This window comes from Xyrauchen texanus, chromosome 11 (assembly GCF_025860055.1).
Source record: "Xyrauchen texanus isolate HMW12.3.18 chromosome 11, RBS_HiC_50CHRs, whole genome shotgun sequence".
Taxonomy (NCBI): Eukaryota; Metazoa; Chordata; class Actinopteri; order Cypriniformes; family Catostomidae; genus Xyrauchen; species Xyrauchen texanus.
Genome location: NC_068286.1, coordinates 22589280 through 22604899, shown reverse-complemented (window position 1 = coordinate 22604899; position 15620 = coordinate 22589280). Strand labels below are relative to the sequence as shown.

Below are 15620 nucleotides of genomic sequence, written 5' to 3'. Positions count from 1 at the left end.
TGGGTTTTCAGGCCACGTCTGGAAATGCTGGGGTGGTAGATCCTACCTGCTAGGAGGGAGGAGTTGCTAAAAACACGGTGACCATGGAGCAGCGGGGACTGCCCAAGGGAGACGCGGGTCCGCCAGTAGGGGGACCATACCGTGGCAAATACACACAGGGGAATTAATCCATGAAGGCCTATCCTGTGGAGCACCTATTCCAGTACAGAGTAATTAGTACCCGTAGTGGATCTGGTTGGGGAATTCCTCCACTGAATTTGCTGACCAGAGGGCAAGGGAGGAAGAACATCCAGGGAGTGTGAATTTAGTGGACTCTCCTGGGGGAAAGAACACACGTGATCATCTCAGTTGAGGGGAAAGGTGCTATGTGCAAGCTTAACACCCAGTCAGACGTTCCGTATTCCCGAGTTCTACGTGCTCGGACCTGACAGAACACGGGACGAGACTTACTCAACCCTCAGATTGTAAAATCTCATAAAGGTATTGGGTGTTGCCCAGCCCGCTGCTCTGCAGATGTCTGCTAGGGAGGTGCCATTGGCCAGTGCCCACGAGGATGCCACACTTCTTGTCGAGGTTGCTCAAACCCGCAAGGGGGCGGGCGCGGCTTGGTTGTGGTGCCAAAGCGATGGTGTCAATGACCCAGTGGGAAAGCCTCTGTTTGGAGACAGTGTTCCCTTTCTGCTGTCCAACAAAGCAGACAATGGGCTGCTCAGAACATCTAAAGCTCTGTGCGCAAAGCATGCACCGGACACAGCAATGAAAAGGCCTGGTCTGCCTCCTCCCGGGACAGCGCTTGCAGGTTCACTACCTGATCCCTGAAGGGGGTCGTAGGAACCTTGGGTACGTAGCCTGGTTGAGGTCTTAGGATGACATGGGTGTCTGCCGGACCGAGCTCCAGGCAAGTGTCGCTTGCAGGTCCCCAACCCTCTTGATGGAGGCGAGCGCGATCAGGAGGGCTGTCTTCAAGGAGAGGGCTCTGAGCTCGACTGATTCTAGCGGTTCGAAGGGGGGTCTCTGAAGGCCTGAAAGGACCATGGAGAGATCCCATGAGAGGAACAGGCATGGCCTGGAAGGGTTCAGCCTCCGGGAACCTCTAAGGAACCTGATAGAGTGGGAAATGGGAGGTCTCTTGGGAAGCAAACAGGTCTACCTGTACTTTGCCAAACCGCTCCCAAATCAGCTGGACCGCCTGGGGGTGGAGCCTCCACTCTCCACTGAGCATACCCTGTTGCAACAGCGCGTCCTCTGCCGTGTTGAGGTTGCCCAGGTTGAGTGGCATGCAACGACCCTGCTGGCTCCAAAGGAGGAGATGGCGGGCGAGTTGCGACATGTGATGAGAGATTTATGTATGCTATCGTGGTGGTTCTGTCTGAGTGAATCAAGATGTGCTTGCCCCGAAGTAGTGGGAGAAACCTCCACAGGGCAAGATTTACAGCCAGCAACTCTAGGCAGTTGATGTGCCAACCTAGCCGGGGCCCAATCCAGGAGCTGGCGGCTGTGTGCCCATTGCACACGACACCCCAACCCTGTTTGGAGGAGTCGGTGGTGACCAGGACGCATCGGGACACCTGCTGTAGGGGGACTCCTGTCCGCAGAAAACAGAGGTCTGTCCAGGGGTTGAAAATCTGGTGGCAGACAGGGGTGATGAACCTGGTATGTGCTGCAGTGCCATGCCCATCTCGGGAATCAAGTCTCATATGCATCAACCCCAGTGGCGCAACCACCGCGGAGTATGCCATATGCCCCAGGAGCCTCTGGAATTGTTTTAGAGGAACCACTGTGCCTGGCTTGAATAATGTGAGACATTTCAGCACTGACTGTGCGTGCTCGTTGGTGAGGCGTGCTGTTATTGAGACTGAGTATAACTCCATGCAGAGAAAAGAGATGCTCTGAACTGGGGCGAGCTTGCTCTTTACCCAGTTGACCTGAACCATAGACGGCTGAGGTGCCTGAGCACCTGGTCCCTGTGGGTGCACAATGACTCTCGAGAGTGTCATTGAGTTAATTGAGTATGCGGATGCCCACTTCCCTTAGCGGGGAAAGGGCTGCTTCTGCAACCTTCGTGAAGAAGCGAGGAGACAGGGACAGGCCGAAGCGGAGTACCTTTTACTGATATGCCTAGTGTCGAACGCAAACCGTAGGAAGGGTCGGTGTCGAGATGAGATGGAAGTACGCGTCCTTCAGGTCTACCGCTGATCCTGATCCCGGACGCATGTTAGAATGTCTCTTTGTGTGAGCATCTTGAACGGGAGTTTGTGCAAGGCCCGGTTGAAAACTCGCAAGTCCAGGATCGGTTGTAAGCTGCCGCCTTTCTTGGGTACTGTGAAGTAAGGGCTGTAGAAACCCTTCTTCATTTTGGCTGGAGGGACAGGCTCTATCGCATCTTTGAGTATTAGGGTCGCATTCTCCGCATGTAGGGTGTTGACGTCTTCACTGTGCACCGAGGTAAAGCGGACGCCGGTGAAAGGGGGCGGGGGCCTGGCAAACTGGATCGCATAGCCGAGTCGGATGGTCCTGGTCAGCCAGCTCGACAGATTGGGAATTGAAACAATCGTTTTTGAAGTATCTGGCAGAGCTTCACGGCAGTGCAGAGCAGGTAGTGTCGCATCGCGAGGCAAAATGCATCCCGAGGCTTTGGTGCTGACAGAAGACTCAAAGCAGTTACCTTGCTCCGTGCACCCAGCAGGGGGCGGGTTAGTGACTGAGGAGGAGGTCCCGACTTAGGAGGAGGTCCCCCCTCTAGACTCATCAGAACCAGCTGTTCTGAGTTTGGAGGTGAGGGGTCCATGTCCGGGGTGCCAGGACTGCCGGAATATCACACCGGATTGCCGTGAGAACGGCATTTTTGGGCCATATGACCCAGGGAATGAGGAAATCACTCTTTTATTGAGAATGTGGGTACCTCAGCCCGAAGAGGGTGCGGCAAAGGAAATAAGGTTTGTAAATAAGGATTCTCCTCCTGGCCCTCCACCGGGGGATGGAGTGGTCGGTTTACCAGCTCTGGAGCAAACGTCTCATTCCCTGGGTCGTCCATCTCATGAGCGCTTGGGAGCCATCCGGGTCCTCGATGACATCCGAGAGACAGGGGCCGTACGTGTCCTGCCATGCGCTTGATGCTGGGGATGAGAGCTAGGACCAGGTTGAGGTGGAGCTGCCTGGTGTTTGGAAGCCACACGGGGATGCTCTCGGTGATCAGATGGAGCACGGCCTGCGGTGGAATGGCGGCAGGGTGTGATGTGGGAAATGGCCTCCGTCTGTTTCTTCACCGCCAAAAATTGCTGGGCGAATTCGTCAACGACGTCACCAAAAAGGCCGAGCTGTGAGATGGGGGCTTTTAGAAAGCAGCTTTGTCAGACACCACGTCAGACGCCTGGACGCTCTCAGATGCATTGGCGAATTCATCATCCAGCTCAGCGGGTCCGAGGGAGTAATCAGACTGGAGGTCAGGCGAGCCGCTGTCGCCTCGAGCCTGGACGGAAGTCAACGAGCGTACCATCCCCAAATCGCCTCCATCGCTAGATTGGTCGTCCTCAGTCCCGTGGGAAGAAGGAACTATGTGGGGGCCGGCTGGAGTGGCATTCCTTTTTAGGAAGGAAAGCCGTGACCGCAACGTTGCCATGGTTAAGTTCTGATAGTGAGAAAAAGAACCATCCACAAACACCAGCCCAGACACACAAGGCAGCATCTATGACCATCAGGAGCTGAGAGATATCGACCGCATCCAGGAACTACACAGGGACGGAAGGACATCTGTAAAAAGATGCGTCCTGAAAAGGATATTCAACGCCTTCTGTATGTGCTCTTTTAGAGAAATAAACTCTTTTAGAAAAATATTCTCTTTTAGAAGCCATCAAAGCGGCACTGCCTTGCAGAGAAGGAGAAAGCCGCTGATGCGTGCTGTAGAACCAACAGCAAATGCTGTACAGAGGTGAGTGGAACAGAAGTGATCACAGCTCGCAAATCGCACAACCGCTCGGCTCCGAAGAAGACATCTGAACAAATAGATGCACGATTCCCTCTTGTTATACCCGTATGTCCAGGGGAGGGACATGCAAATTCTGTCTGCCAAATTCTCATTGGTCTTTTCTCATGTTCAGAGGTAACCGAGGCCTTCAAGAAAGAGCCCTAGTGTCGCTTCATTCGACACAACGTCGAACTCCCCTAACAACTAAGATCAATCGTTATTGGGAAATAATACACAGCTTTGTAGATCATTTATGAAAATATATGAAAGAGCAATTCATGACATTTCTAACTTTTTAAATGTATTTTTGGGTGTTATTAATGAAAGTTATTATAATTGCTAGCTAAATTGAAGATATCACCAACAAGGGATTTTTTTTTGTCTCTCACAAATGTGCCACAAATTTGCCTCTGCAAAAATAAACAAACAAGCAAGCATATTAATAAATACTATGTCTGAGCCACAGGCATTCATCCACAAGGTTGAAGAGAAGCCATGATATATAATATTTGTGATTCACTGGGTGTTGTTATTGATGCTGTTCGAAGTCAATTAATCAATTACAGAGTCAAATTTAGTGCCAGTATCTCTCTCACAAACACTTCCATTACCCAAGGTTAATGTGTATTTAATAATCAAAAGATAATTAAACTCACACTCAACCCTAATTGTATTTCCATTTGTCCTGGGCTTGTTTGCAATTGATTTTTACCATTCATTTGTAGTTACACCTTTTGCTTTCTAGTCTTTTCATCTTACTGGTCAATTGGGATGCATATTTACGCATACTATGATGACAAGTTGTCAAGTTCATTGTTGGGGCGCTGAGCTGCACGCAGCTCTTCAATTACTGCTTAGCCGAGGCCCACTGTCATGTAGTGAATTCATGAAATAAAATGCAACCAAACACACCATATTCCTGATTTGAATTAGCTGACATGCAGTTACATTTGCATGGTTTATTAAAAAAAAAAAAGTCGGCAAACTATGGCACGCATGTCAATGCTGGCACAGCCATTGACCAGAAATAAAAAATGTCAAAAAGGTTGCCGATCCCTGCCTTAATGTAATTTATTGATCAACTGAGTAATTGATTGTCTGTTTTATTCAATTTTTTGTCAGATATGCAAATGTAGTAGCCTAGAACACCAATAAAGTTTTATCAAACCTGATCTTAGAGAATACCTATGCTGGTTTCGTCAAATCAAGCTAAAAATCCATGGCACTCACATGGAGTGTAATATTAAAAAGCCTGGCTATTATAATGGGGCTATAATATAAAAAAGCACAGTCAAATTAGAAAAAGAGTCTTAATAAGGTAGTCCTGACTTTCTTATAGGGCACCAAGTGATACAAGAACACCACACAACAAGATAATGTTACTTTATACCTAGTAAATTAAAAACAAATCCCAATTTAGCTTAATTTATAGTGTGTTGGTTTAACCTTGTGCATAGTAAAACATAGTAAAACAAGATAAGTCTGAAGAAAGGGAACGAGAAAGAGCAGCTGGTGTCGCAGGTTGACCAATCAGTAGAAATGGGTTTCTCACATCCATCCACCTTTGCAAATTTAATAATCAAGTTTATACTAATTTCATATGCTTTAATAAAAAAAAAAAGAGAATTCAAGCTTAATTCTTGTTTTTCTATTTGTTATATGAAATGGAAAAAAATTTAAAAAGTGTTTTCTCAATATTGGCCTTTTTCTTTCTAGAGGAAAAATTTATACATTGTCAGTGTATCAGTTATTCCGTTTTGAAGACAAAAACGAGAAAACAAAAAACAAAAACAACACAGGATACAAAAATACCTATCGATGGGTCTGTATATATGTAAAAGAAAATAAAAAAACAAACGGAAATTAAATACAAAAATGTAAGAAGGTACAATGAAGGTATAATATCAAATGAAAATACAAACAGGGCTTTAGCCAAACATATGCTTTAGCACATACTTCCTACATGCTTGTATCATTCACAGCCCCCTATGTACTAGCTCAAACCACTTAAAGCATTTCATGCATTTAACACATGCTTAAATCACTCAAAGCATTTTATGCATTTTTAACCAGGCTTTAAAGACATGTATAAAAGTTTAAAACACAAGAATTCTCATTACACTTTTCACATTTTATATGTATTACACTTATTCACTAAACTGGAAAACACTCTGGGCTATAAATCATTAAATAAGATGATTAATACTACATTTACATACCCATTACTCACATGTATGCAAAAACATGGTCAAAATCCACACATGCAATCCATATGCATCCTTCAAAAATGATCCATAACAAACTCTCAATTTTAACAAACGACTCTTCTGAACACATACTTAATGCAATTTATAAGCATTTTTTGTAAAATTAGATATTTACCCTAAGAATTATTAACCGATGAACAAAACCGGGAGCTCTCTTGCCCAACGTATCTTCTCACATTTCTATCATAAGAGAGTGCCAGAAAGCTGGTGTCTAGAGTGTTGTAAAACTCTGATTCTTAAAGGGGCCATGCATTTCTTTTTAGATGCATTACAATGTGCCAACATTTTCTAAAATATCCTGTATCTTGCGTGCTTGCCAGAATCTGTACCAGTGATCTGCCTTTTTCACAGTCACTTTCCAAGTGAAGAAATGATAACAGATATCAAAGGAGAGTCAGGCATCTAGATGTTTGCTGATAGAAACCATTTTTTTAACTATTTTATAAGTGATGAATTTCTTCCCCCAGCACTGAGATGCATTTCCTCCATGTTGTCTCTATAACACATATCTCTGCCGGTTTTGAATGCTTCTCAGTGGACCACTGCCAACTTAATGTGATATGTAGCCACCAATTTCAGGTTCATCCATCTCAGCCACTTTTATCAGTGTGTGTAGCATCTTAAGTGGTGTGCTGATATCTCATCCCCACCGCAATGCTTATAGGTATATCCGGTCACTTTCTAGCAGGAGATTGAAGTCCCGCTTCTGCCAACCCTGTCTTTTACATACCTCATTTTACCACCAACGAGAGAGCCGATAAGAAACAAAAAATGAAAGGCAATGGCAGGGTGAGAGGAGATTATAGGATCGGGGCATGTATCAAGCATCTCAAACTCTTTGTGCTGGTCTAAGGTCAGCTTGTATCTTTAATGAATGATAGGAATTGGACAGGCTGGAGATAATGACATGTTGGCTAAACATTATAATCAGATTTAGAGTGCTATTATCTGTGTTTTTACTTGGACAGAATAATGTGTTGCTTCACAGTCAACAGGCTCCATGGTGGTTTATAAATATTTATGATAATAAATCTACCTCAGTAAATTAATATGAATGAATAAAGGCTTGGTCACCCCCAAACGTAAAGGTGCACTCAGTAATGTTTTCCAAATAAAAAAGATTTACCCCAAAATAAATTAATTATAATTTGAAACATATTTATAAAATTATGAGCACTCACATGAGATGAGGGCTCTAGTCATAGCAGTAACCTTATAAAAGCTGTTTTATTCTACATAGGGCAGGGTCACCCTCATAGGAGCTTCCATTATAAAATTACATTACCAACTAGTTTAATCTCAGTAATTGTCTTGTTAATTTCATCTTTCTCTCTTGGATTTAATTAATCATGTTTGATTGTGAATAGTGGATTTACATAACAGCACCTCTAATTGAAAACTATTGATTTTGAATGATGCAATACCCACATGACTAGGTGTCACTGTAATTCCAAGATGACATGAGCAAAAAGTTACTAAGTGCACATTTAATAAGAACAAAATCATTTTTTTTTTTTTTTGTTGCACCAAAACTACTGATACAAACTACTGACACCTAATTTTAATTCACATTAATGATCATTGTCAATTGTTATAAAAAATAAAAAAAACTTGAAACCTGAAGAGTTAAAAAAAAAATCTCCTAGTCTCTGAATATAAACATGACAAATCAGAATAGTATTTTAGAATCTGTGTTTAAAAGACCATAGACGTACATGGTTTTGTTTCTTGTTGTAGTCTTGTTATGTTACAAATTGGCCTTTAGAGTAATCATAATAACAAAGAGATTCAATGCCCTACATAATAGCTTACAGTACAGTAGAAGTAACTTTAGCAATAACCTACTGTTGTAGAATATTTAACAAATAAGGCCAAAATAGTCAATAGTTACAAACTTAATCAAATGTCTGTGTATTGTTTGGAAATATTAAACTTGGTCTTCCAATCAAAAGCATGGAAGCAAACAGCTGCCTATTGTGAGGAGCTATAAAGACCATAAGGACTATGATACAGCAATATTCTGATTGAGAGGCAATTAGGGAAGCCAGTGCTTATCACTGCAATAATGAAAGTGAAAAAGTAGAGGCTTTAGTGCTAATGAAGTGCGTCCTTCCTAATTAATTATCAGACGAAGTAAGATTAGGAAGATAAGAAATAAAAGAACAAGAAGAGGGAAGAGAGATGATTGGAGGAAAGAGTTTTAGAGGATGGGTAGGAGTGTGTACAAGTGAGAGAAAGAATACAAAATAGAGAGAAAAAGAAATGAGAAAAGATGAAAGAAGTACAGTAAAAGGGTGTGTGACAGATGAAGAGGGCAGTGAATGGGTTAACACAAAAAAAGGTTATAGAAGAGAGGCATTGTGAAAACATGTGGAAAAGAGTTTATTGAAGAACGAATTAAAGTGTTTTGAAAAGATAGCAGGAGTGTGCGGAAATGTAAATGAGTGTAAAACAAAGTGTGTAGAAATAGAACAAGGGAGTGTAAAAGAGAGAAAGATGTAGAAAGTCTCTCAAAGCTGAGCAGCAATATCATGGTCAGACTTCCTGTCATTACTGCTTGATTCTGCTGTAGCTTGTGGCTTTGGTAAATCTATTAGCCCCTTATTCCTTACTATGTTCACAGCCTCTGTATTAACCAGTATAAGTGTAGCACATTAGAGCCTAGATTTAACAACTAAAAATTATGTAAGACTTATGAAAATTGTAGTAAGAAGTCTCATGGTACCTGGATGTGACAAATAAATATATGTCTTATTCAGAGTTACTGTAAATGCTATATTGTATTTGTCATGTAGTTCTATTGCTTTTTGGGGGGAAGGTTGCACTGTAGGAATCAACTTGTGTAATTTATAGTTGGTTCACTGTAGGTAGTACAGTAGTTCTAGATATTGGCATGGAATATTGCTAAATATCAAGGGAATATTTAGCTGTTTAGAAAACCTAAAGTAGCTGTCATTAACATACTTAGATTTTTGTCAATCTATATCAATTTAATCAATTTTTGAATGTACTGGATACCCTCAAATCTGCAGTGTAATGAAAAGGCCCATTTACCTGTGCATCACATGCATGCCAAAAATAAATTCTTCAAAAAGTTTTTGGACACTTGAGTTACACTTAAAAAATTATGAATGTCTCTGTGTTATAAACTAGTGGCATTTACCGAATATTTAAAGAAATTATAAGCATGATTTAAAAATGTAAGCACACTTTTCAAGCTAAGCCAATCACAATGAAGTTTGTTAAGTTTCAAATAATTTAAAAAGAAATATACTGTATATTGTACAAAATGAAGGCAAAATCAAAATCGTTGTAAAACATTAGTGGAACATGTCCATAGTTCATAAGACGACTACACCTGTGGTTACTCTGCTAGGGCACCTGAATGAACCAGAGGGTAACTGACCTCATACATTCACTAAAAATAACTTGACAGTGACACAAGTCATCAACATTTAGCTTAAAAAAAGTAAAAAGCTCTAGTATCATTTGTTTCCATGTGTCACGTTTAATGCAGTGACATACAATATTTAAAGTGAAACAAAATACTTTTTGGGGCCGATCGATCGATCGATCGATCTATCTAATAATTTTTTATCCTGCATTAACAGTCTTTTGCCCTTTCCTGCTCCAATAACATCTCTGGATAAGAGTATATGGCAAAGATGTATAGAAGAGTGTTGTTGCAAATAATCAAACATGCAGTATTGGCCTATGCATTGCAATTCACATGCACATAAAGTAGTTTTATTGAAAAATTTGTCAACAGAACAATAAATACACAACCCTTCTAGACTTGAATGGTTGGGAATTGGACATAGGAAATTACAGGAAGACAACCGGAACAAATCCAATACATTTTCATAGTTTCAAGAAATCTAATATTTATTGAGATAGCAATATTCTGGTCGTGCAGCCTTTGGCAGAGATTTAACATTTAAGGCAATGTGTTTGATTTTCTTTTTTCTATATTTGTTGAAATAAAAGGGTAAACAAGTTGGATTTAAAGGTTTACATGGTAATTGTTGTTCTATATAATATATTACTTATGATCTGAATAACCTCTTTCAGTAAGTTTGGATCAAGCTTAATTTGATTTTATTTTTCAACTGACATGTTATAAAAGGCTTTTTCACGCATGTTATAAAAGGCTTTTTGACTGAACAGTCAGCCAGACTATCATTGGATTATCTGGCTGCGTGTAAACATAGATAGTGTTTCCTTTTGTAGTGAAATAAGATTATTTTTTGTATCTGATTTAATGAAGCTACATTAAGCTTAATTTCTGCCATTTCTATGGTCCCCTGCTGTTCTGAACCCCATGGAGATTTCAATGAGTGAAGCCATTCTCACTCTCTTTACATTCACTCCTTTCTATTGCTTTATCCAATTATCCCACTATCTATCTTTTCAATCCTCTGTCCTTTGCTCTCCACAGTGGGATGCCATCACAGAGATGGATGAGCATAACCGACCCATCCACACCTTCCAGGTGTGCCACATAATGGAACCTAACCAGAACAATTGGCTCCGTACCAACTGGATACCACGTCAGGCTGCACAGAAGATTTACGTGGAGCTTCGCTTCACCCTGCGGGACTGCAACAGTATCCCCTGGGTCTCTGGCACCTGCAAGGAGACTTTTAACCTCCTCTACTATGAGACAGATGAGCCGCATGGTGCCACGGCTCATTTTCATCCCAATGACTATGCCAAAATCGATACTATTGCCGCCGATGAAAGTTTCACACAGACAGACTTGGGTGATCGTGTTCTGAGGCTCAATACCGAGGTGCGGGAAGTGGGACCAATAGCTCGAAAGGGTTTCTACTTGGCCTTCCAGGATGTGGGTGCCTGTATCGCCCTTGTGTCTGTGAGAATTTATTACAAAAAGTGCCCATCCACCCTGAGAAACCTCGCCGCCTTCCCGGACACTGTACCACGGGTGGATTCCTCATCTTTGGTGGAGGTCAGAGGGGCGTGTGTTGAGAATGCTGAGGAACGTGACACACCCAAGCTGTACTGTGGAGCTGATGGTGATTGGCTCGTGCCACTGGGTCGTTGTGTATGTAGCATAGGCTATGAGGAGAGTGACGGCCTATGTATTGGTGAGTTATATCAGAATTTCGTTCTTTACATTTACATTTATGCATTTGGCAGACACTTTTATCCAAAGCGACTTACAGAGCCCTTATTACAGGGACAATCCCCCCGGAGCAACCTGGAGTTAAGTGTCTTGCTCAAGGACACAATGGTGGTGGCTGTGGGGATCGAACCAGTGTCCTTCTGATTACCAGATTACCAGTTATGTGCTTAGACCACTACACCACCACGTTCTTCATTCTCTGTTATCTTTCCTGCTTTTGATTGACTGTTAAAAGCCCCATTCCTGTCAGTAAGTGAAAGGAGATGAGTGAATTATGTGGTGATCTAGTGATGCAAGTACATCTCCTATATGGAAAGGGGAAGAAGCAGTGCTGATAGAGACTGGCCTGGTTCAGGCTGCAGCAGTCTGTGGGGAGGTTCTCTCTACATGTGAGAGAATAGGAGATGTCACTGGGAGTCAGAGACATCATGACATTCCCTTCATTATCATAACTGAGCATTTCTACCATTCTCTAAGTCCTTTAAAGCTTCTGGAAAGTGAGAGGCACTTTTCTTCTGTGCTCAATCTCTCTCAGTATTTGTTGGATGCACTAGTTGAAATATCACTCCTACGATAGCACACTCTCTGTGATACGATTTAGACTTAGCATCGCGAGTACATCAAAAGTAAAGCTATGCTGTCATGAGGCCTTTCAGTGCTCTCTACTACCTGCCTCCCCAGTTTCCTGTCACCTCTGCCTCTTTTTCTTCTCTGCACATTATCTAAGCAGATCACTCTTCAGATTAGGGCTGCAATCGCACTGGCACCTGTCAAAGCCCTAATCAAATCCCCAGCGTCAGGACGGCTCCTGCTGCATAGTGAATCCATAATCAGTTCTCCCCTGCCCATCAGAGACCAATTGCTCAGCATGTTGAACTTATTTGTGTGTGTTTGTGTGTGTCAATGATAGAAATAGAGGAAGAGAGAGACCGGCATCTATACTGCTGCTGGGTTAATGCTCTGGGGCGCCTCCCACTGTTGTGGCACTTTAGAACTCACCACCCATTGCTACCCTGTGTTTTGCAGATTTTCTTGTAGATTTTTGGCCTTAAGGGTTTAGAATGCTTGTCATGCTCTTTTTGTGTGTCAGACTTTTTGTTGAGAGGTTTTGAAATTGTTCAACTTAAAGCTGAAGTCTGTTATGATAATCATGTTGCTTAACCTTTTCACATGTACGTTCAAACTGAACTGACTAATCCTCCCAACATGAGTGATTTTAAAATGTCACCTTACACTTTGATGCAGGTGCACTGCAGTATGGTGGCCTGGAGGTGCACAACACAACCAAATTAGCAAAGTAAATAAAAGCTGAAAATACAAAAGGAATAAACCCCAACACAACAGAAAACTGTGAACAATGGAAACAAGCCACAAGACAACGAAATTAAGCCACAATACAATATAATGAACTGAAAATAAATATTTAAAAAATTGTTTATGTCATGTGGCAGTCTGACTCAGTGCATGCAAGATCATGTGGAAAAAGCAGAAAGCTGTTCGTGCCACTGTGAATCACTTACATGAGAAGTTCCCCAGTCAACATGGTTTCCATTGTGGAAATAAAAAAAAAAAAATCCATGTACTGTATGGAAGTGTCACTTTGAATATAAACTGATTAAATTCCTTTGGAAATGTTAATAAAGTTGTGTGTGCAATAAGAGTTCTGGTTGAAACCCAACAAGGTTTTTCTGTTTTGCTGTGTATTTTCTGTTGTTTAGTGACTTAATTTCATTGTTGTGTTGTGCACCCCTGGGCCACCATACTAAATGACTGATTGTAAACTAATAAACCTATAATATGATTTTAAAAGATTAACATAGTTCACCCAAAAATTTGAATGCTCTCATCATTTATGCACTCTCATGCCCTTCCAGGTATGTATGACTGTTTTTTTTTCAGATGAACACAAATTTAGATTTTTAGATATATATTTCAGCTCTGTAGGTCCATAAAATGCAAGTGAATGGTTGCCACATTTTTGAAGCTCCAAAAAGCACATAGAGCCATCATAAAAGTAATCCATATGACTCCGGTGGGTTAATTAATGTCTTCTGAAGCGAAACGCTAGGTGTTTGTAAGGATTATATTAATATTTCAAAACATTTAAAAAAAAAAAATTTGCCAGGGTCAGATACATGCTGCTTCTCGCGTGATGTAAGCGGGTTGGCCATTTCACATGATAACTGATGCATGAAATTCAAAAAATTATAGAAGTGCAGTGTTGTTTACAACAAAGGAGCATAGATATTCATACACAGATGCCTCATTCGGCTAGTTTAGATAGGTCAATTGGGCTGCCAACTTGGAACAGTCAACAAAGAGAGCTGTTTGAACTGGTTTGAATGCAGGAGGAGATGCCTCAGACTGAGCTCCTTGCTCAGACCACTGCATATTATGCTTTTGTGTCGAAAAAGTACTGCGGTCCATAGCAACATCTGCTAATAAGGTATCTACATATGAATATATATGCTGAGGAGGCTTACGCACTAAAGTCATGTGAGAGGCAGTTTGAAATCCACCATCTTCACAGTTTTAAATATAGATCTATATCCTACACACACCAAGTGTTTTGCTTCATAAGACATATGGATTACTTTTATGATGCTATATGTGCTTTTTGGAGCTTAAAACATTTGGCACCCATTCAATTGCAATGTTAAGATGCTGATATATTCTTCTAAAAATATGAATTTGTGTTCTGCTGAATAAAGATAGTCATTTATTTCTGAGATGGCATGAAAGTGAATAAACGATGAGAGAATTAAATAATTTTGGTGAACTGTTCTATTAATATGTTCATAATAATTTATTATGATAAAATGTGATCGCAAATATGATAACCAGTATGTGTGCAGCCATGGTGTTTATGTTGCAGTACTACATGGGATTCTGAGTTTGACATAGCAAAGATGGTTATAAGAAACTAGCCTTTCCACTTGTTGCCTCAGAAGTGGTGAAAATGAGTGATGGTCAAACTTGGAGAATGCTCATGTGGACAAAAGAGTTACCTAATACCAGTGGTGGCCCATGCATTTTAAGTCTAGGCCTTCGATGCAGTTCATGACAAAGAGAAAACCCGATAGACATGGTTCATTATGTCACAGCTTACTAATAGTACCAATTGACAAAAATTTGCCACCAATTTAAAAAAAATGCCCAGGCACGAAAGCCAACATCAAGAACTAGACATGACACTGAATGCTCAAGCCAGTCTAGTTTACACTTCAAAAAACCCATTGTAATCTATCAAGAAATTCGAAAACTCCTGATGTAACAATGCAAAAAGCACTTACCAATTTATGTGAAAGGAAAATCAGCCATCCTCTACTGTTTGATAAATTTAGCAAACACACGGCGATGCAGAACATCTTGGGCTTTTAAATCCATTAGGTTCTCCTTCTCAATGGTGATAGATGCTGCTGATGACAGCCAACTTTGTCCTGTTTTGTTCCTTGATTATGTTTTATTTCTTTTTAATGCAGAAACAGATGTCACTGCTGATACTGGAATTATTACAGCCAAACAAACCAGTGTGTAAAGTTAGATCATACTCTCTCTTCTTTCTGTTAGAGAAAACTCAGAATGTCATATGGGCTCTTTCAGTGGAAATTAACCATGGCATACGTAACGGTAAGTTTAGTTTTGTGTAGGGGCATGTCGAAGAGTGGCCCATGGCTTTCTCGTAGTTCAGAGAAGCTATGTCAGGAAATCCTAATTCTGGATTATTATTACTATAATTTTTTTTACAATATTATAAATTTACATTTATTCATTTGGCAGACGCCTTTATCCAAAGCGACTTACAAAAGAGGAAAACATAAGCGAATCATCTTAAGGAGACAGTGGTACGAAAAGTGCCATATTACAAAATTTCACTATCATCAGAATATTATACAAAACAGATTTAAGTGCAACAAGAAATGTAATAAATTTATTTTATTTTTTTAATGTGTGGCAAATAGCTTGTTGCTTTGTAATAAATGCTTGCTCTCGTGCTCTTCACTGTCTAATCATGTACATTACTTAATGCGTGATTGTGTCACACAAAGCCCACTAGAAGGCTACACCTACCAACTACAAATAAAAAAATCTGATTGGCCAATAAATCTGACAATCTAACAGGTTCATCAAAGGCATGAGCACCTAACCGAACAATAATTTATTCTCCTAGCAATTACTGTTGCAATAGGCTGTATTTTATGTAAGCAACATAGGCAACATTCGTAACAGTACTGAAACAGTA

The 15620-nt window shown here is 41.1% G+C and overlaps 1 protein-coding gene across 2 annotated transcripts in view; it reads left to right on the top strand.

The window, feature by feature from the left end:
* LOC127651615 (ephrin type-A receptor 6-like) overlaps positions 1 to 15620 on the top strand; it is a 272024-nt gene that overhangs the window by 97566 nt on the left and 158838 nt on the right. Inside the window, exon 3 of one of the 2 annotated variants that reach the window (XM_052137535.1) lies at positions 10670 to 11339. The exons of the other annotated variant lie outside the window; for it this stretch is intronic. Coding sequence (XP_051993495.1) covers positions 10670 to 11339 — 670 coding nt within the window. The remainder of the gene's footprint in view (positions 1 to 10669; positions 11340 to 15620) is intronic. 2 annotated transcript variants of the gene reach the window in all.